The sequence below is a fragment of the Varanus komodoensis genome, unplaced genomic scaffold (genome assembly GCF_004798865.1).
Source record: "Varanus komodoensis strain SLA01 unplaced genomic scaffold, ASM479886v1 scaffold1, whole genome shotgun sequence".
NCBI lineage: Eukaryota > Metazoa > Chordata > Lepidosauria > Squamata > Varanidae > Varanus > Varanus komodoensis.
In genome coordinates, this window is record NW_025335268.1 from 137,492,684 (window position 1) to 137,514,904 (window position 22,221).

Here is a 22,221-nt window from a genome sequence, read left to right on the forward strand (position 1 = left end):
CTCAGCGTGGGATTTTGTCTCTTCCTTGGTTATCCCAGGGTCCCCATGGCAGGGCTGATTTCTCTCCCCAGCTCCCCGTAATTGCGAGATGGGGTTTGGGGTTTTGCTCCTTCTTTTTCAGAGACCGTAAAGTCCAGCTTGACATCTGGCTTTCAAAATTCCCACCTGACAGCCACTCACAGCTCCAGAAAGTGCCCAAGTAGCAGTTTGGATGATGGCAAACATTCATATTTGCCAGTGGATGGCAAGCATTTTTATTTGTATTTTACTTACAAAATATGAGCCACAACTTTCATTAATTTTACTTTTAATATTATTTAGCTGTACTTATACAACTACCAAAGAATGCCATTGTGCAAGTGCAAACATGATGATTTTTTGGTATCAGCAATGCAGCAGGTACCAAACCTGGAAATGAACCTTAGAGGGTTCAAATAGAATTTCACTCCTCTTTTACATTTTCTTGACAGCTGTCAAAGAGCAATCTGCCAAGAGAAAACAAAGGTATGAACGATTATAACTCATGAAAGGGGAGTGGTAAGATTTGTGTTTTTTATATTTGTGGTGAGATCTTCTTTCCCCACACCAACAGTCTTGAAGGTAATGAATATTTTGCATCTTCCCTGGCACTCCAACCACTTAAGGAAAGTGCAAAATGAACTCCACCTCTTTTTCTGTGGAAAAGCGTTTTGACAGCTGTCTAAAACCTAAAGGAATTGAGGAAAAGGCACCTGGCAGTCAGAACTATGGATCCACTTTAAAAGTGAGATTTGATAGGGCAATAGTGTTTTATATTTTTGACTAGGAGATATACAGCTGTAAGTCTCAATAAAAAAATGTAACTGTTCTGTCACTTCCCCTTTTTAAACATGGTTTATCATGTTGAGGGGAACCCAACCAATGAACAGGAGCCAGGAAACAGTGGAGATTCTGCTAGATGCATCTTCCATTGAGCCCTCTGGCTCTGCTACAACTCAGGATCTTCAGAAGAGGGGGCATTGAGAGAGCAGTGCAACTGAGAAGCTGAAGAGAGGGAAGGAAAACTGAACCTGAAGGCAGTACAGATTTAATGGGACGAATGTCCAGTGGCACAGTATAGGCAGATGGTTAATACTTCTGGGAGAAACATGGCTTGAGGACAGGCTTGGATGAGAGGGTACAGGAGGAGGAAGACCAGGCAGGAGTCTGGCCAACTCTTGGCTAAGCAGGCCACACTCACCACCAAGCTTCGGCAGGGCTGCCAGAGGGTGAAGGATGAGAAAAATCTGGCTGAGTATTGCAGCTGGACATGGGGGAATGAGACACATACTATGCATTATAGGGAGGGCTGTATATATGAGAATCAGTTCTTTCTCCACCTCCCTCCCACATTTTAAGGCAAGGGTGGAGAAAGTCTGAAGGCCAAATTCCATTTTCGAGAGGTTCATGTGACAGTGGTGGGAGGGGCCAAAGGTGTGGGGCCAAAAGGCCAACATATTTTAGAATTAAGCTCTAATTGCCAGTAACTAAGCCTGAGCAGAGGCATTTCAACTATACAGAATGGGCAAGAAAATGTGAAGAAGCCAGGAAACCGCCAAACAAATGGTGGCAAAGGGAAAGGACAAGGCCATTTGAGGTCCTGTGGAGGGCTGGACTGGGACTCTAGGCAGGCTGCATCTGGTCTGTGATTCTGCCCTTCTGTTTTAAGGGGACCAAGCTCTCCACCCCCACCCCAGAACAAGCACTGGCAGCAAAGCTGGGTTTACCACTGAGCAAGAGAGAATCTGTGAAACAAATGTGTGTACAACATTTCTATTTGTTGGTGGAAACACATTAAAAGCACTGGGGTTTGTACATCCAGGGCAGCTCCTTCTAAGGCCACCTGGCACTAATCCCATCATTTTTTTCAGCACTAGGTTAAAATGACCCTCTGCTCCAGGCATTTAATGGTATTTGATGCCATGTGATGCAGGGAGGCGGGGGCTGGCCAGATGTCTAAGGAAATTGTTTTCAGCTGTTTACATAGTTTGAAATGTTGTGTACCAAAATGTTATGTGGTATTTTATTATCTGTACTTGAGCTTTGCAATTATATGATTTATTATGAACTGCCCAGAGAAATTATTCGGCAGTATAGAAATAAAATCAGTAAATCAGTAATTATATGTTCTGCCTGTTTGATTCTTATCCACGTAACATTTAAGACACCTTTGTTTGCTTGTTTAATACTTTTGCAAAATTGCCTTTCCATTCCAGCTTCCTGAGAAGAAAGACTTACCACTGATTTGCCAAGAAAAGCAAAAACTCCTGCAGTGACTTCAGCAGCAAAAATCACCAATAAGCAAGTGAAGAACTACAAAAGGAAGGAGACAGGATTACAGGTTTAGCAGTGGCTGGATTCACACGTTATGACAAGCAACCCTGTGTGGCTGCCACAGTTCATGGTTTTTTACCTCAGTGTGCTAGCAGATGATCAGGCTCAGCATGGTGCTTGCCCACCTTTCTCATTCCTGCTTGCCAGACAGGTGTGCCCATCCTGGCACCTGCCTCTCTGTCAAGTGGAAGCGACAGTGAACTTGAGGGCAGGAAGAGGGCAGAGCAAAGACATCTCTGACAGATGCACAAAATGGCGGCTGTCAGTGGCATTCTCTAGCTAGCCCGTCAGAGGATCAGCAACAGGCTGCTTTTGCCAAGCAGCTTTCTGGTTCTGGCCTTGGTAGAATGTTCAGTTGCGTTGTGTTGGACAACACAACAGGATGCTGTGGTAACAGGAAACCGAAGAACAGATAGTTGTTTCTATTTATGGTTCCTAAAGAGCAAATGTACAACACTTAAATACAATGATGAGGTTCAGACAACATGAGAAACCAAGTTTAAAAAATCAATGTGGGTTGTGGTGTTCTGTGAATCCACCCAACGTCTAATCTTTTATCCAGAATTTGGTAATAAATATATTATGTAGGCCAAAGTAAAAGAGTTAAAGGAAGATTCTGGTTTAAAAGCAAGGATAGCCCAGAGAGATGCTTCTAGCATGACTCTCCATCCTGACACTTTCTAGTGTGCATATTTTCTCAAGATGGAAATCCTTCAATCTTTAAGATGGAGATTGCAGGCTGTTACGTTGTTGCTATGTTCTACTCATAACAGCACTGCTTAGCTGTTCCTTTATGGAGTCAATCCATCTCATATTTGGTCTTCCTTTTCTTCTTCTGCCTTTGACTTTCCCTGGCATGATTGTCTTCTCCAGGGAGTTTTGCCTTCTCATTATGTGCCTAAAGCATGGCAACCTCAGTTCTGTCATATCTACTTCTAGGGAAAGTTCTGGCTTGATTTCATCTAGGACCCACTTGTTTGCCTTGCTGTCAATCCAGGGTATTCACAAAGCTCTCCTTCAGCATCATATTTCAAATGCATCATCTTCCTGTCAGCTTTCTTCACTGTTCAGCTTTCACACCATTACATAGTGATTGGGAATGATCCTGGCCTTGATCCCCAGTGAAACATCCTTACATTTGCAGTTTTTTCCCTAGTCCTTTCATTTTTGCTCTTATAAGCCTTAGTCTTCATTGGATTACTTAACTGAAGTCTCTCTTTGAATTGATAACTGAGGTATGTAAAATCTTTCACAATTTCAGTTTCATCGTTATTAGTAAAGTTCTGGAATTCTTCTGCAGTATGACTTTTGTTTTCTTAAACAAACAGTCCTGCTTTTGCACTTGCAACAGTTGCTTCAATTTATTGCTACTTTCTGTTAGTAACAGAATCATAAAATCATAGCATAGTATTGTTGGAAGGGGCCTAGAAGGCCATTGGGTCCAACCCCCTGCTGTTGCAGGTCACCAATTTACCAGTTCACAGCACCTCTCAGATGGGAGGTGACTCAGTATGGTATTATCTGCATATCTTAAATTAGTGCTGTTTTTTCCTCCAAGTTTCACTCCTTCCTCTGATCCTAATCGAGCTTTCCTTATGATATGTTCTGTGTTCAGATTGAACAGATAGGGGGATAAAATGCACTCCTCTCTGACACCTTTGCTTATGGGAAACTATTCTGTTTCTCCATATCCTGTCTTAACAGTAGCATCTTGACCTTATGCATCAGGGCAATCAAGTGCTGACACACCCCCATTCTTTCAGAACCTCCCACAGCTTCTCATGAACTATTCACTCAAAGGCTTTGCTGTAGTCTATAAAGCACAGACCGGTTTCTTTTGTGCCTAAGGAACACTCACTGAAAGTACTGCTTAGACAAAGAAGCAAAGCTGGAGGAGCATGTGGTCATTTAAAGAACCCATAAATAACCATGAGTAGGGAATGACAAGTGCATGATAAATTCCTTGTGTCGAAAAGCCGGTAATGTTCCTGGATGAGTAAACTATTGTTTTTTAATCTGAGGAGGAGCATCAAACTGCACTGGGGGGGGAGGGGCACATTGCCCATCCATGCTCTGGAGTAAAAAAGGCAAGGCGGCTAGCTATGTCTTTAATGTGCATTTTCAGTCTGGTGCTGGTGCCAGAGTAAAAGAATTGAGGAAAAAGAAAAGTGAGCATCCTAGCCCTAATTTCTGACTTGTGGTTTATTAAATAGAGAGGAAAGTTACGCCCACAAAGGCCCTTATACCTCCCGAGATGGAAATAACTCCATCACTTACCGCTCCAAGCAGGCACTGAGATTCCCGGGCAGCTCCACAACAGCCAAAAAATCCCACGGTCATCATTAGCACACCTGCTCCCACCAGCACATAGAGTCCTGCAGGGAAAAACCAAGTCATCATGGAAAGGAGAATGAATACAATGCCCTCTCCAAGCCATTTCCCGCCTATGAGCCAGGATGGTTCTTAGCAGCCTCCTGTCCTGCCCCTGCCCCAGGCAGGCCAAAAAGCAATCCATTGCTGGAGCCCCTGTTCTAGAATGGAAAGCACCATTAGAAACTGCTTTCCTGTAAATGCTGCTGATGTTTCGCCTTATACACATTTCCTGAAGCTCAAGGAGGCTATCAATAAAAAGAGAAGGTTAAACATTAAACAGCGTAAAACAGATTTGCTATGTAATATCAAAACCCTTCTCTGGGAATGGTGTTCATTATTCCCAGCTTCTTTCCTTTCTTGAAACACCCAAATTAAAAATGGATTTTGGCAGCAATCCTTGAGAAAACAGGAGAGAAGTTTCAACAGGTGGTAGGAAACTGTATATTGTGAAGAAACAAATGGGATTTGCTGCATGAAATGCTTCTACTCCTAGATACTCCATTCCAGGATACTCCATTCCATTCCCCCCATTCCCCTGATTTTCAGGTTGCCATGCCCAATGATCATCAATCATCATCTCATTCCCAGTATGCCCAGTTCTCACCTCTTTATTCAGATTTTTCAATTTTTTATACTTCTGCAAAGTGTGGGATCCCCATTCCTTTCCTGTTAGGGCTGCATGCCATCTCCATACTGAACTGAACCCAGTGATAGGAGAAGCCACCATGTTTTTCCCCCCTTAATTTTCCCCATTTGTCCTCTCCCTCAAGTCTGAACTGAAGTCCTGCAAAAGGATTTTGAAATTAGACCAGGGCTTGCAGGCTGGGGCGGCCCATCCCTGCCTCCAGGGCACAGCCAAGGGGATGACCTTTTATGCTACAACTGTGGGCAGCAGGGAGGACTCAGGATACATTTGGGATATACTCCAGTTAGAACAAGTCTGCTATTGTGCACCAGGCAGTAGAAACTCTGCAACTCTACACTGTCCAAGAGCCTCTTCCACCTGTAATCTCCAAAAGTGGGGCAGGGAAAAACTTGACAGCTTGCCTTGTCTCCTATGGTTATGCAGCCAATGAAGGCTTCCTAAGAGCAGGTGCTCATGTTACCAGCCTGTTGGCTCCAATCCCAGGCACCATCAGAGAGGCAGTGAGCTCCAGGGGAATGACCTGGGCCTCCACAAAGTCTGACCCTCGATGAATGGAAGTGAACATCCACAACCTGCGGACAAGCCCTGTCAAATCCCTCACCTCAAAGGCAAGACTTTTACATACAGAACATTAAGAAGAGTTAAACTGGCCACAAAATAATCCACTGGTGTGTTCTGGTTAATATTTTGGCATAAATTAGAAGTTGGGACAGAGAGACATTTTACCGACACTGTAACCAGTAAAATAAAAACAAACCAAACAAGCCCTCCTATGCAAAAAGAACAGTTTGGTTTTGTGGTTAAATGCTGCCATTATATTGCTCCAGTAGTTTTCAAGATGCAATTTTCAAGAATGGAAAGGATTCCTGATTTAATTTGTGAGTTATTCTGAGAACCTTTTGTTATATGGTGGCATATCAACTAAATAAATGTATAAATAAAATAATAAGTTACAACGGGCATTTCAAATGCAAAAGAAGCAGGTGTAACCACACCTACCGCATTGGTAGCTGCATCTTCAGAGGGAGGCAGAGAGGAGGACCCAACCCAGAAGCCAAAATGTGCACTGCTCAGGATAATGAATTAATCAAGAAAGTGTGCAATATAATAGACCCAAAATAAAGCAGATATATAAATAGAATTATGAGTACCTACCAAAAGTTTGTCTAAAATAATCAAGGCCTCAAAAGCTTAAAGTACAGAACAAAAACCAAGCATTAGAAGCCCACAAGAATTTCAAAGAAAGTCATGCAAAAGCACAAGTGGCTGGCTTAGCTCACTTGAAAAGATCTCCATCATGCAAACTTTGAGCAATCCAACTGACAACACTTCAAATGATGTGAAGGCTTGAGTAAGTACTGCAGCTTTCCAGAAACACAGCCTCCTCCAGGCAAGTATTTCTGGCTAGCTGGCAAATTATGCATGCCCAACAACCTTGCTGAGTGTCCAGATCCAGTGACAACTTCACTTTCCTGCATTTATTTTCTAAAATGTCAGATTTCTCTGCTGTTAATCAAGGTGCAATGCAAAGTAGTTCCACAAGAGGGCAGACCACATCCATTCGACTGGCAGTGCTACCCCCATCATGGTTACATGTGTTTACCTTTTCATTTCTTTGGTTAAAAACACGGGTCTTTTGTGGCAGAGTGGGAGTTGGAATAAAGCTTTTGCCATGAAGCACAGCCTTTTTCTTGTTCATTCAAAAATATCTATATGTCTATATACAGATACACATACACCTGCTCAGGGTTTCAAACTCAAACTTTACATGCATATATTGCACCACTGAACCAAAAATTTGTTATCATGAACTCTGCAGCTTACAAACCTTTCTACACACTTGATTTGTGCAGGATCACTGCCTTTTCATCAGTTACCTACAGACTTTTCTTGCCTTCTCTCCCCTGCCACCTCTGATGAGTTAGTAGTATTATCCTGTCCATAAACATACACAGAGCTTGCAAAGCGATTATTATTTCAACAGCGATTAAAAGATCAGAAGTAGGAAAGGTCTCTTTGCAAGCCTGTTATGATTTAATGCTCTTCTGAGAATGAACAGTCAGAAGAAAGATATTTACACAGGCTTCCTTCCTTCTCACCTTCCCTTTACATGTAGCTTTGTGTAACTTCCAGTCCTTACTTTCAGAAATAGTAGTTCAGTTTCTCATCTAAACAAGCAAACTGGTTTTTTTCTTGCAAATAATAATGACAAATCAAGGCCAAACCTTACTTGTGATTCTGATTTGTTTGCAGGCAAGTACAAACTAACATCTGCTTCTTTTTTTGCTTCTTCAATGGAAAGCTGTGGTTTTCTGCAGATATGAACCAGAATTTCTGCATAAGAAGAGGAGGGTCAGGAACTATATAAAACTCATTGTTTTGGAATAGCAAAACTTAACCTTTGTTCAGGCCTAGCAAAATTTTAGCTGATCTGATAGTAACTGTGAAATTTCATGACTCTGTATTTATCCTGCAATTTGTGGTTACAGAAAAAGATTATTCTTATTAGATATTCCCTCTTCCCCCAAGGAGATTTTAATTGCGATGAGTCTCCATAAGTGGTGTGGTGGAGCAAGGAACACGGGGAAATCCAACTCCAGGACTTTTTCAGGGTAACTCACAAGGCTTATGTTGCTTTGGTAAGTAAATGAGATAATAACATTGCTGTCAAGTTTCCTCTCTGTTTTGTTACAAACTGGAACAGAGTAGTAGTAGGTGACCTGGTACCCTGCAGACATTTTGGATTACATGTCCGATAATCTCTGACAATGTTGGCTGGAATTTGTGGGAACTGCAGTCTCCAAAATCTGGAGGATATCAGGTTGCCTGCCCCTGACATAGAAGTAGTCAGAGTATGAGGAAAATAAACCAACATAGACTGGAATTATTTGAGCTGCTGGGTTATTTCTCTTGAATATCTCAGTTATCTTCTGCTTCACAATATCTTCTCCTCAAAGGTGAAAGCCAAATGTCAGCTACAAATGTTAGTGTGTAAGAACCACAAGTTACCTATAAACAGACATTTGATGCCTGTTTTTGTTCTTTGTCTTGAAAGATAAATAACTTCAGGAGAAGGAAATTTAGAGCAGAATGGCGGAGCTGCTGTGGCTAATTACTCCTTGAGTATTTCTTTTCCAAGTTCCTTTCTCTGGTATGTGATTTCATTTAAAAAATGCTTTCAAGGCGCCAATAAATTTATTTGCTTAATGTGTAGTTAGGTGCCATCCTCTGCCTATTAGAATTAGGGTAAGAGCTTCATCTTAGAATGGTAGTGTCTTTCATTATTCAATCTATTAAAATGGATCCACAATTGGCTACAAAATTGGACTGCAAGAGTGCTCATCAATGGCACCTTCTCAGACTGGGAAGACACAACAAAGGGGGTGCTGCAGGGTTCTGCTCCGGGCCCAGTGCTCTTCATTTATATTAATGATTTGCATGAGGAAATACAGGGAAATATCACATTTGCAGATGACACAAAACTGGGTGGAATAGCTAATTCCTTGGAAGACAGAAAACCAACATGATCTTGATAGGTTAGAATGCTGGGCTGAAAACAACAGAATGAAATTCAGTAGGGACAAATTCCAAGTCCTGCTCCTAGGAAAAAGAAACCAAATGCATTGCTACAAGATGGAGAATACTTGGCTCAACAATATTGTCAATCTGCATTGCTGTAGATCACAAGCTGAACAGGAGTCAACCATGTGATGTGGCTGCAAAAAGGGCAAATGCTATTTTAGGCTGCATTAAAGGAAGTTTTACTTCCTAATCATATGAAGTACTGGTTCCCCTACACTCAGCACTAGTCAGACCTCATCTGGAGTACCACAGTTTAAGAAAGATGCAGGCAAGCTGGAAAGGGTTCAGAGGAGGTAACAAGGATGATCAAAGGCCTGGAAACAAAGCCCTATTGAGGAGAGCTGGGAGTGTTCAGCCTTGAGAAGATTGGAATGGCATAAGATAGCACTGTACAAGTACCTGAAAGGCTTTCACAAAGATGAAGGGAAAGATCTCTTCTCAGTCATCCCAGAGTGCAGGACACGGAATAATGGACTTCAGTTACAGAAGAACAGATTCCAGCAAGATATCAGGGAAAAAATTCCTCACTGTCACAGCAGTACAACAATGAAACCAATTACCTAGGAATGTTGTGGTTCTCCAACACTAGAGGCAGACATGATGCAACTGGACAGTCATCTGAGGGGGATGGTGTAACTTGAGGCAAATGGTTGGACCCAATGGCCTCCCAACTCTACTGCTCTATGATTCCAGTGAGAAGATACTGAGTGGAATGCTCCTCTAAAATGTCACTTCCTGCTTTCCCTAAGAAGCTCTTTTTCTGGCACCAATTTGCGCAATACCTTTTTCATTACACAAGTAGTGCTGACCATCCCTCTTTTGTGAGGATGAACTCAATGGCTGCATTCCAGGATGGGAACGAGCAGCAAGTGCCGGGAGGACCCCCGGTTGGGGAAGCACCGTTGCTTTCTGCTTCATGTTAGTAGCAAAACAAACTAGGATGCAGCACTTAAATATAGTTTCCTGTGATGTGTAAACTACCCCAGAAAGTATAAAATAAGTTAAGAACCTAAGAACAGGCATGCTGGATCAGACTAATGATCCATCAGTCTGTTCACATGGTGCCAAACCAGCTACCCACAGAATCCCTCACAGCATGGGTGCAGCAGTTCCTTCCTGCCCAAGCTCCCCAGGATCTGGCGTATGCAGGCATGCAGCCTCTGCTAAAGGAGATAACACATAGCCATGAAGGCTAGTAGCCATTGATAGCCTTCTCCTCCATGAATTTGTCTGATCCCCCTTTTAAAGGCATTAAATCGGTGGCCATCACTACTTCTTGTAGCAGTGAATCTCATAATTTAACTATGCACTGTGTGAAGAGGTACTTCCTGTTATCTGTTCTAAATCTCCCACCAGTCAGCTTCATGGGATGATCCTGGGATCTGGTATTATGGGAAGAAAAATGTCTCCCTCTCCACTTTCTCCACATCATGCATACTTTTGAACACTTTTATCATGCCTCCTCTTACTGGCCATTTTTCCAAGTGAAACAGTCCCAGCTGTTCCTTAAAGGAGAGTTGCCTCAGCCCCTCAATTGTTTTACTTGCCCTTCTCTGTACTTTTCCCGATTCAGTAATCTCCTTTTTCACTGTGGCAACCAGATGTGTACAAAGAGATGTGTATAAAGGCTGTTCACACTGAAGATTTGTGTAACTGGAGTATGATCTTGGCGGTTTTATTTTCAATTCCATTTCAAATTAGTTCCAGCATGGTGTTTTCCTTTGCTACAGCAGCCCCAGTCTGGGGTGACATTTACATTGAGTTGTCCACCACAACCCCAAGTTCCCTTTCTAGATCAGTCACTGCTGGCTCAAATTCCATCAGCCTCTACCTGAAGATGGGTATTTTGCTGAAATATGCATTACTTTACACATGCTTATATTGAATCACCCCCCCTACATTCTGTACATTATGCATTTGCCATTTTCCCAGCTTAGAGAAATCCCTCTGGAGTGCCTCACAATCTCTTTTGGTTTTTACCCCCTTGAATAGTTTGATGCTGTCAGGAAACTTCAATGTTTACTCCTAATTTCAGATCATTTATGAATAGGTTGAAATGTATTAGTCCTAATACAAAAAACCTCTGGGATCCCACTGGAAAAGCATTTATCCCCTGTTTTCTGTTCTGTAAGAATGGCCCCGTTCTTATGCTATGACTGCTATGTTTGTGCTGGAGTCTTTGGTGAGGGATTCTGTGAAAAGCCTTTTGGAAGTCCAAGTAAACAGTGGTTACCAGATCACCATTGCTCACCTGTTTGACAGTCTCAAAGAATAGGTTAGTGAGACATGTCATAGCTTTGTGGAAGCCACGTTAATTCTTTTTCTACAGAGCTTGCTCCTCTATGTTCTTAATGATTCTATATTTAACAATTCTTTCAACCAAATTACCCAGAACACACATTAAGTTAACCAGCTTGTAATTTCCCATAACCTTCCTGGATCCCTTTTTAAAAAATGGTGTTAACCTGGCAATTCTCCAATCCTCTGATATGGAAGCCGCTCTTAGTGACATGTCACATAGTTCTGTAAGAAGGTCAGCAATTTCATATTTGAGTTCTTTAAGGATTCTAGGATGGATACTGTCAGCACCTGGTGATTTATTAACTTTCAACTTGTCAATAAGAATTTATTTTTTTGTCACTAATATCCGCCTTAGTTCATCAGGCTCCCTTCCTGGATGCATAAGTTCGGAAATGGGTATCTGTCCTATATCCTCGGTTGTGAAGAAGGATGAAAAAAATTATTTCTGTTTCTCTGCAATCTCCTTATCCTACTCAGTGCTTTTTCAGTTCCATTATTATCCAATGGTCCCACTGCCTCTTAGATGATCACATTTACTGGACTCTATGTCCGTGTTGATGCAGAACACAAGTTAGCAACATGTTCTTCAATATGCCCTCCCTGTCCTTACAGTTTGTATCTAGAGATGGCCATACGCCATTGCTTCTCTCTTTTCCCCAAAGTTGCTGTAATTCTGCTGCATTTAGTTTCTCCTTTACAACCAGGCACTCCAGCTGTCCTATTTTGGCTTGGGGGCTTCTAAGTTCTTAAACTGGCTTAAGTAACATTGGTTGTTTACGGTAAGAAAATAGCAGCAACATTCACAGAATATTGGTTTGTGATTGGGTTAACAGTGGTAGACAAATAACATTTTTCCTAGCATGTCAGAAGTGGTGCATGGTTTGGCCTTTTGCTGAACTCCAGAGTGACAATTTCCCAAAGGAAACTGCTTGTTATCCTGCCAAAGAATGTATTAAGACAGCTTTCCCCAACTGGTGCCCTCCAGAGTATTGGATGACAACTTCCAGTATCTCTGACCATCGACCATACTGTTTGGAGCTGATGGGGTATTAACTGCAAAACATCTGGATGGACCCAGCTGGGGAAGGCTGCTGAAACTCCTGCTTTCTGTTGCTGGGCCACTACTAACTCCCATTAAGTCCATCCTCTAAACACCCTTCTCCTGAAACTATTTGTCTTGGCCTTGGAATTTCCTCCATTGGAAGAGAAGGTCAATTTCTTCGGACTACACCCTGCTGTCTAGAGCAAGTTTCCTCAGTGTGAATCCCTCTCAATATTTTAGACTTCCATTCCCATCAACCACAGCTGGGCTTATCAATGACAAGGAATGCTGAGAGCTGTAGTCCCAAACTTCTGAGGGGCTATAGGATGCTGCCGTAGAGAATAATGTGACCCTTGAGAATGGAATGAGGTTGTTCACCCACAGTTTAATCAGACTGTGAATTATAAAAGCCAGCCCTGAACCAAAATGACCCTATCTTGTTTAAGTAGTTGAGTGGATGTGTATGTTAGTGAGCACTTTTGAATCTCTCTCATCTATATTGTCCAGGTGAAGTCAATACTAGAGGTGACAAGGTTAGTCGTACCAGGCTCTGCGAGTCCCTCGCAAGGCTGGGTCAAACCTTCATAGACAGAAATGAAGGTTTGACCCAGCCTTGCGAGGGACTGGGCAGCTTTTTCCCATCTGGGGCAGGCCTCCACAGTGCACACAGTGCATGCTCTTTCACCCGGGGAATGTGTTCGGAGGGTGAGGTTAGAGGTACTCTAACAGCTGACAGTTCAGCTGACTGAGTCAGACGAGTAAAATGCTAGAAGTCACTGAAACAAGAGCAAAGTGGCCACCCATTAGGGCTCTTCAAAGTGGCCAAAACCTGACATTGTTGTGCCTCACGGTTTGTTGGGATAATGAAAACCGGCTGCAGTGCAGGGAAGTCCAAGACATCTGGGGGCATGGTAGTGATAGCAACATGAGCAGCAACTCTAACTGCCCAATAGGATCTGTAGGAACCAACAGTGGGAATGACGAGAGCTGCACTCCTTCATATCTGTAGGCTATCAGGTTGTGGGAGGCAACGTGAAAGATAACTGCTTCTGGACAAGTCTACGCTGGCTTTGGGTCAGAAACAATGGAGGTGCTGCTTTTATTTTATCACCTCAACTCATTATGCCAACGTTGGAGGGGTGAGCACTCAGCTTCTTTCTGATTTGCTGCTTCCTTTCTCCCATTGGATTCCAGCCATGGGGTCTGCTTCTCTTTCCTGCACCTGCCATAATTGTCCTCCCCCATCCATCTGCTACATGGAATATCTTTCATGGGCCTCCAGGTAGACCATACAAGCCCTGCTTTGCCTCACTTCACAGGACACCCTTTCCCTTTCCACTCTTTTGATCTTCACAGCAAAAAAGTCCTGCCCAAGCATCCTGGGGGAGGCAGCAACATGTCTGACCACCGAGTAGCAAGGAAAGGAAGAAGAATATTTTGTGTGATGCCCATGGATGAACAGGGTCTTTGTCTCAAGTGGTGAATGCAGAATTCCATCTCTCCGGCCTGCTTGTGGAGAGGCTGAGGAGGACTTCGCAGCTGCAAAGTGGGTGGGGCGCTGTGCCTGCTGGGGATGAGACCTGGCTCTGTTCCACCAGGCAAGCTATGCTTTCCCTGCTTGAGTGCCCTGTCTCTAAGGTGACAGGCAGGCCTTTAGGCAGAGCTCCTGCACCTAATTAACCTCAGAGGAAGTTTACTTGTTTACGCCGTGGCTTGTAATGTGCTGGAAGCCCCACAGCACCAATAACGCCACGGTTAATGATGTAACTCATTCCCCGCACAGCCGGTGACTGCTGCCATTGTAACAAGAGCCTAAGTTGGGAACAGACTATTCTTTGCTAGACAGAGAGCTTATGGTGGTTTACAGTTGGGTTGATGAGGAAAGAAAAGAAAAAAGAAAAGAAAAGAAAAGAAAAGGGAAAAGCCCTGCAGTCCTGTGGTGTTCACAGGATCTTCTTGATGTGCTTTTGGAGAGAAACATCCAGCATCTAATGGGCTCCTGAGGTTTAGTTTACATTGACAGTACACAAAGTAAATTACAAAACAGGTGAGGAAGCAACTTTGGTTTCAATGCACTAGTAGTTATTTTATTAATCACATCTTACTTTTGAATTGCGTTATTCCTTCTTGGGATCCAGAGGAACTGTTTTGCCTCACAACCAATCTGCAAGATCAAGTTAGGAGATGCAGTGTGCCACCTCAAGATGCCTGGTGAAGAGTTAATCAGTGATAGCACCCTGGGTTGTGCATTCGTAATGCACAATTAGCAACACGCAATTAATAAGTAACCATTATTATCTATGCATTGCAGAGGATTCATTTGAAATAAACCCTGATGTGGTTTACAAACCAAGCAAAAAGGACAAGCACTCACATTAGTACCACGAGTCTGCTACAAGATAGCTCATGACTTGGGAAAAGATGGTGCAAGAAAGCACATTTTTGTAAACACCTGAATCATGCCAGCATTGAGGCCTGATGTCTCTCAGCAAGGATATCATTCTACTCATCATGTTGATAGCCTGACACTTCTTGCCCTTCCACAGTAAGACTGGAGCCTGAAAAGAATCATCTATTTTTACTAGTGGAAAACCATGCAAAGCTGTCAGAAATGCATTAGATTTCACAAGCCTCTGAGGGTTGACCATCTTAATGGGGATCCCACCCTGCAGGGAGAAATAAATACTGCAAAAACATGCCAGAAAGTGGTCTGACCATGGCCACCATGTCCCTTTGTATATGCAAGCCTCCTACACTGAGGCAAAGGCCTAACTTAATCGATGTCCTTGATAGCAAATGAGAGTCCTATTTGGATTAGACCGATTGAAATGAATAGGACTTACACAGGATACAAGCCATTCAGTAGAGTCCTAAGACTTGAAAAGGGAAGTGCAGAAGATGGACTCAAAATCTTTCCATCCTGAACACATTATGCAAGCAGAATCCCGCAGACATTTTGCCGGGTTCATAACAGGCTACTGTCAGGCTCCTAATCCCTTTCCCACTCAAATTACCTTCAAGTCAGGAGTGAAAGCAACAGGGAACTTGATTAAGATGAGATGCTACCATGAAAGTGTCTTAGGCATCAAGAAATACAGCTGTCATTATTTGCCAGAATATGTCAAATACAGCTCCCATTTTTTTGCAGTAATGGACTGTCTTCATTTCCCTTCAGTAAAGCTATCAGGATTGTATACATTAAAAGATTTTTTTAAAAACTATTAAAACAGGAAACAACCAAGACAGCAGTAAAATTTCAGCAGAATTAGCTGTTCTGCTTTGCATCTGTCTTAATTGGAATTATAGCTTGCTTAATCATGGCAGTGAGGTAAAACAGGGATTTGCTAGTAGCTAGCAATGCAAACAGAAATGTGACTGGTATCTTAAAATATTTGTCTTGGCAAAGATTTGCCCTTTCTCGGTGAATAATTTGCCACCAAGAATTGCCAGGTTTAATTGTCAAGTATACTGAACATCTCAGGGGCATAAATGAGGCTCCTATGGAAAAAACTGGATTCCACTTAAAGCCAGATAAAGGGAAATTAAGTCCCTTCCACTTTGAATGACAATTCAGAGAGTAAATGGCCAATTAGACAACTGCCCTTCCTTTCTGCCTGCCTGCCTGTCTGCTCGCATAAAATTTCAGCAGTGAAATCCAATCTAGTCAGTTCTTCCCTCTACTACTTTTTTCACTGCAGCAGCATTTGAAAGCCTTTCATAAGATCAGATCACAATTGCAATTCAATGTTTCACACCTACAGTACTGAATACTCTTACAGTAGATTCATGCTAACAAATAATTGAGGATTTGGAATGCAATGCCTTAAAATGGGAAGGCTTTGGTTCTTGCAGTATGCACCATGCTACAGTGGCTGGGTTCAGATAACACAACAAACCATGGTGGTATTTTACTGTTGTTGTTCTGATGTGTTCTCTGAACTCAGTCACAGCATTTCATTATAGGTAAATCTGATCATTGGAAACCATGATATGAAACAATGGTTTGTTCTATGGTTTCTCTGTATCACTGTGGCTTGTCATGGTTTCCAAACCCATTTCCATGGTTTCCATGGTTCTGGCATTCTGCTATGAAACTACCACAGAATTTCTTGGAAAGAATGGCCATTCTAGGAGACACTCCAGCCACTCATCCTATGCAATTATTCTCTGCCTAGTGATAGACTTGTGGACCAATGAGGAAGTGGCAGGCATCTGGTCTGTCAGATGATGAGGATGAGGATGACGGTTACTATTATTATTTCTATACCACCTAATAACCGAAGCTGTCTGGGTGGTTCACCACAATTTCTTAAAAATTGTGTAAAAGATAAGATGTGCACTTCTACAGATTGGTATGAGGAAACGTGATTGTCGTAGTCAAGGTGTTTTATCAGTTGCAATTGATATACCAGCTGTTATAGCACTGGGCCATGTATCATGGCCCAATTTGGCTAGATACTCCTGGCATGATTTCAAGAAAAGTGCTGGAATGCTTCATACCATTCCAACAGCTAGGTTAATAATCAGCTCTAATTTGACAGATGAATTTAGAGTTTTAAAGGGTACGAGGCAGGGCTGAATGCTCTCCTGTTGTTGCTTGCTTTCACAGCTGAATCACTTCAAACTGCAAATCATGTATTTAGGTGGTGCCATCTGTCATTTGTCACAAACCCTTTAATCTAAAAAATAATCTGGATAAAATTTGTTGGGGGAACAGAGCAAACTGTTAATATACAAATATATGATCATAAACATCTATTTCCATCACAACTTTGGATTTTAAAAGTGGCTGCATTTTCCAGTTGTAATGCTATACAGTTGTGATACTTCACTTACAAAATAATAATAAAATAAAATACATGAAAGAAGTGGGGGAAGAGGGGGAGAATTCTATTTTCAATTAAGAGCTTTTTCTCTTTGTGAAAAATTAATGGAGATGGAAACAGGAACAAAGAGACAGCTCTCAAAGTGTTATGGTCTAATGATAAGAGTACAGTAAGTACTGGATAATTATAAAAGCCAATGGAACAAAGGACCAGGATTTGATAGTCATGATACATGGGACATAATTACAGTCTGAGTACCATGGTTCAGTGGAAAGTGCTATATGATGGCATGTCTCTGACCCCAGCCAAACCTAATAGGTTGCTCTCATAAATCTTTTTTAAATGTTGGAAAGATCAAGATGCTACAACTGACTTATTTCATCTATCGCTAAAATGTCTAAAAGCTCAAGAAAGCTGGATGCCTATCTTAGAAATAATTACTTGATTTTAGCAATAGAGTCAATCTTGCTAAATGTAATGAACATCAATAGAGAAGATGCTGTTAGCAAATCCATTAGCAGCAGCCAAAATGGTCAATACAAGAAAACAGACACGGTGCACCCATTTCTAAGTGATGATGCCATAGCTAAAATAGAGGAGTAACTGGAATGGCCCAGAGAGGAAATTATGACTATATTCCACAGGATTTATCAAGAAAATGGAATCCAAGTATTAATTGATGCAATTCATATTGTACAGAACTGTAGCTGGATGAGGGCTGTTGATGGGAAATCCCAGCTTGAGCATGCTCTGCTCCCTGGGAGCATAGCACAGGGTAGAATTTTCTCTCAGCCTATTTTTGGTTTCATTCTAGGATTAGATTTTCTGTACCTGTCAGTTTAAAAGGAACTAGCTCTTAAACTGCAAGGGTTATGTATTTATTTAATTTCTATACCACCCAATAGCTGAAGCTCTCTGGGTAGTCCAATAGCCCTGATTCACATACAATACTAATTCATGGTTGTTGAATTCTAGGTTGTCATGATGTGGGAACACAGCCAGCCTATGTCCAACCCAGAAAGAGAATCCATGGTTTGCTTTTGTATTGTGAACCAGCTCAAATAAACCATGAGTTATGGTTATCTGCAAGCCCAGAACCATGGATTGTTTGTGGTTTGTTTTGCTAAATTCATGGGTTGTTTTGGTAGATTGTTTTGCCTCCCAGCAATCTGACATGCCAATAGTAAGGTGTAACAATAATAATAATAAAACCATTTTATATACATGAAGGAGTGGGCAAAGGATAAGAGAAACAAACAACCTGGGGATTGAGAAAACAAAGAATGGTTTGTTCAGTCACTTGCAAGACAAACCTTGGGTAGGGCAACAAACCATGGGTTATTTATTAGTTTGTTTATGTCTATGGGTTAAATAAACTTTGGGTTAGTGTCATATGCAAAACCAGCCTATGTCAAAAGCAGGCTTACACTCCTTTTCAGCACTGAGGGGCACTGATGTGTGGCCTGTGCATCACACACACACACACACACACACACATATTTCAATACAGATGGCTCTTCCTTGCTGCTGCTACCAGTAAAGAAAGAAGGATGTCTCTCAGGATCACCAGTGGGGAGGGGTGAAAAAGGCTGGAAATTGGTGGCAGCAGAAGTGGAGGCAGCTGCATCAACTAGGTAGCACCAGTGGAAAATCAGCAGGGACGGTTCATCTGTGCTACAGTTGGAATACCTGGCACACCCACATGCTCCCCCTTGGCTGCAAGGTGTGTGTCCCTGATCTAAGGAGAAAAAAGTGCTAGCAGAGGCTTTGAGCACACAGAATGGGAATCCTCTTAAACTTCAATTTGAAGTGATCCATTTATTTCTGGCCTTTCTTCAAACATTTTAAGAGTATTTACCATAGAAGTTTCTCTAGTTTATGACAATGCTTATTACAGAACTGGTGCTGTACCGTGAGCCACCTGTGTGCATTTACTAGAAAATGCGAGCCTGCTAAAAGAGTCAATTCTGCCTGTCTTTCTGGTTTGAGTGTCAGATTTTATTCCACTTTCAGGGCTTGCAAAGACAGTAAGGAGGGTTTAACCAGGTGCTGTAATGCACAGAGCTTGTATTTTAACACTGACGCTGAGGCAAAGCTACTGCAAGACTGGACACAAAGGAGCAAAATGCAACTGACTCTCATTATAGCCAGCTGTTGGCGTGGGCACTAACCTTATGAAGGAAGTCTGCTAATATCCTTTTAGGGCAGACATGACTTCATATCCTAAAAGTACAAGCTGTCTCATTAGGGCTTCTTTGAAACAAACCATAGTGGTGCAGCCTCTGAAAAGGGTCTGCACTGCTATGACTCACTCATTGAGATTTCAGCCGCAGCTAATTCAGCACCCACAAATGATAAGAATAAAGGCTGGGAGATGTAGGCATTGTGCATGTGACAGAGTGACCTACATGAAGAGGGAGAGAAATGACGATGACGAGAGACTGCGAGGAAAAGATCTTTGTGCTCTATGCATAATTTTCTCCCTGTATTTCTGTTATTCCGAGGAGTCAGAATTTATTAGAGGGAAACAGATTTGTGTATAGTACCTGCTTTCTACACAGTGCCAGAAATGTTTACCACTGTCCAGAAATTTAGGTCTTATGCAGGTTCTCCAGATGACAATGACAAGTGAATAGGCAAGGTGGGTTAGAAAGACTGCCACCAAAGCTTAGTAGCCCTCCTAAGTACTGGCCTAGTGCTTGCACTGCAACAACTTCGACAATTGTCAAAATCTTGAGAACTGCCAAAAACCCAGGGGTCTGCCCATACCTTGAACGGCCAGATGGGGATCTACCTGCTGCCCGTTGCCCTGATGGCTCTCATTGCCTCAACTGCAGCTGTTCGTATATCCTTATGACAGCATCTCTACAGCTCATTGAAGGCAACAGATATGTTACCAATGGCAACATTTTTCACATGGCTAAAATGAGGTCCTGCTGACTGTTGGGAAACTTATGTATGTGCCATCTAAAAGCATCCCTGATGTACAGGAGAAAGTAGGTGGCATGAGTGAACCTGCTGAAGCAAACATGGGCACCCTCAGGCTTAGAAGGTGTGCGCTGTTTTTTTATTTGGACCCTACAGTTCACCGACCAAAGCCAGGTCATGGTGAAAGAGGGTGGCTTAGAGGAGGAACCAAATGCACAATGGCACAATGGTATGAATCTGCCATGCCCCGTGAGACGTGAGCTGGAATGACCTGCATTTATGCAAATACAACGTTACATCAGAATGAACAACTGATGTTGATAACTGACCAGGTTAGTGAGAGCTTTTAAAACTGTTGCTCCTTTTTGAACTAGTGGGTGTCAGAAAACATGCAAATCAGTAGCACTATGCTGCTAGATTCCAATCTACCTTTGCCTACCCCAATGTAAGGCAGAGTCCTATCTCTTAAAGTGAAAGATAGAAAGAAGGCGCTGCTGTAGTCCCTTTCTCAGCCATCATCATTATTCCTGCCTCACAAAACACAAGCCATCTAATTGCAAACTCTATGGCTCACAAAGTGCAAATCAGACAGTATCAGAGAGAGTTGCCTCGTCTTGCCGAATTCGAGTCCCACACAAAGGGCACAGCTGCCACAGCACTTCTGTGCAGCTGCTGAAGGCACAGGAGCCACAGCTTGCATTCAGTCTGTCACAGCAGCAGTAGGCCGGATTAGAATAATCCTCCCAAAAAGATTATAGCGGAGTGGGATGTTATGGTTTGTCTTCAGATATACTAGGGGAAATACCTGGCAGAGGGGAAAAATTAAACTACCATAGAGTTGCACAACATTAGGCATGGTATGGAGAAAATTTCCTCTTCCTCTCTCTCATAAGGCTAGAACCTGGGGGCCATTCTGTGAAGCTGAATGATGGGAGATTCAGGACAGCCAAACAGAAGGACTTCTTCTCAATGCACAGGACATAAAGCATAGAATTTGCTATCATTGACTTGGACGACTTCAAAAGATGAGACAAATTCATAGAACATAAATCGCTCAGTGGCTACTAGCTATGTAGGCCTTGTGTTACTTCCAGCATCAGAGGCAACATGCTCGTGACTGCAGGCTGTTGAGAGATATTAGTGGGAAGGTGCCATTGCACTGAATTCATGGAAATATCTGTGAGATAGCAGGCTGGGTGGAGTTTTGGTCTGATCCAGCAGAGCTCTCCTTATGTTCAGTCTCTCCATGTGCTGTCATTAGGGATGCATGTGTGCTGTGACAACCACACAGCAGCTCTTTGATGTCAGTGTTTTGCCTCAAGTGCTATTTGAAATCTGCCAGATTTTCATCCGAATGGATGACTATAAGAAGCCTTTTTATACTGACGCAGCCATTTATCTATCCAGAATGCTACAACTCATGTTGACTAGTAACCTCAGTTCTCAGGGAGAGGCCTTTTTTTAGCACTACAGCCAGGATCCATTCAACTCTTGAGGCCAGAGCCTGGAATCTGAGAACTCTTGTATGCAAAATGTGTGCTCTACCACTAATTTATTGTTCCTCCCCACAACCTAGCCAGGAAAGAGGGTGGAGAGCACAAAATGGGCATTCATGCTTGCATGCTTCCTTTGAACCAAGTGTTCAGCTTGTTCCACATGCTGGCTTTTAATGCAAGGGCAACTGCATGGATGGGAGTATGGGAAATAAAAGCATTTATGCTGTGCACAGGGGAAAAAAGGATGTTTTTATTGGTGTGGAATGAGTTGGTGTGGTTAAAGGAGGAGAGAAGTCGACCTGGAGGATTATCCCACATCAGAAAGTTCAAACGTCAAGGCATGAGAAAGACTGGAACGATGCCACAGAAGTTGCAGCCGTTTTATCGGCACCAAAGAAATTTGATCACCAGAGCAGCACAGTGGGAATGAATCCCCCCCAGGTGAAGAATTGTCTCAATTAAGGCAACCAGACCAGTTAGGGCACTCATCACTACTGAAGAACGAGCAGCAACATTTCTATGGACTTTGATTTACAGAGTGTTTATGATAAAGAACATTTTGCTTACATGTCTCCAGGTGAGAGAGAGAGAGAGCGAGAGAGCGAGAGAGAGCGAGAGAGCGAGAGAGAGCGAGAGAGAGAGAGAGAGAGAGAGGAGAAAAAAAAGTCAAACCAG

At 42.5% G+C, this 22,221-nt stretch overlaps 1 protein-coding gene across 1 annotated transcript in view; it reads right to left on the bottom strand.

The window, feature by feature from the left end:
• TSPAN2 (tetraspanin 2) overlaps nt 1–22,221 on the bottom strand; it is a 65,913-nt gene that overhangs the window by 15,420 nt on the left and 28,272 nt on the right. The window contains exons 3-4 of the mRNA XM_044447906.1: nt 4,630–4,727; nt 2,257–2,331 (exon numbers count right to left, since the gene is read on the bottom strand). Of these exons, the coding sequence (XP_044303841.1) occupies nt 2,257–2,331; nt 4,630–4,727 (173 nt within the window). The remainder of the gene's footprint in view (nt 1–2,256; nt 2,332–4,629; nt 4,728–22,221) is intronic.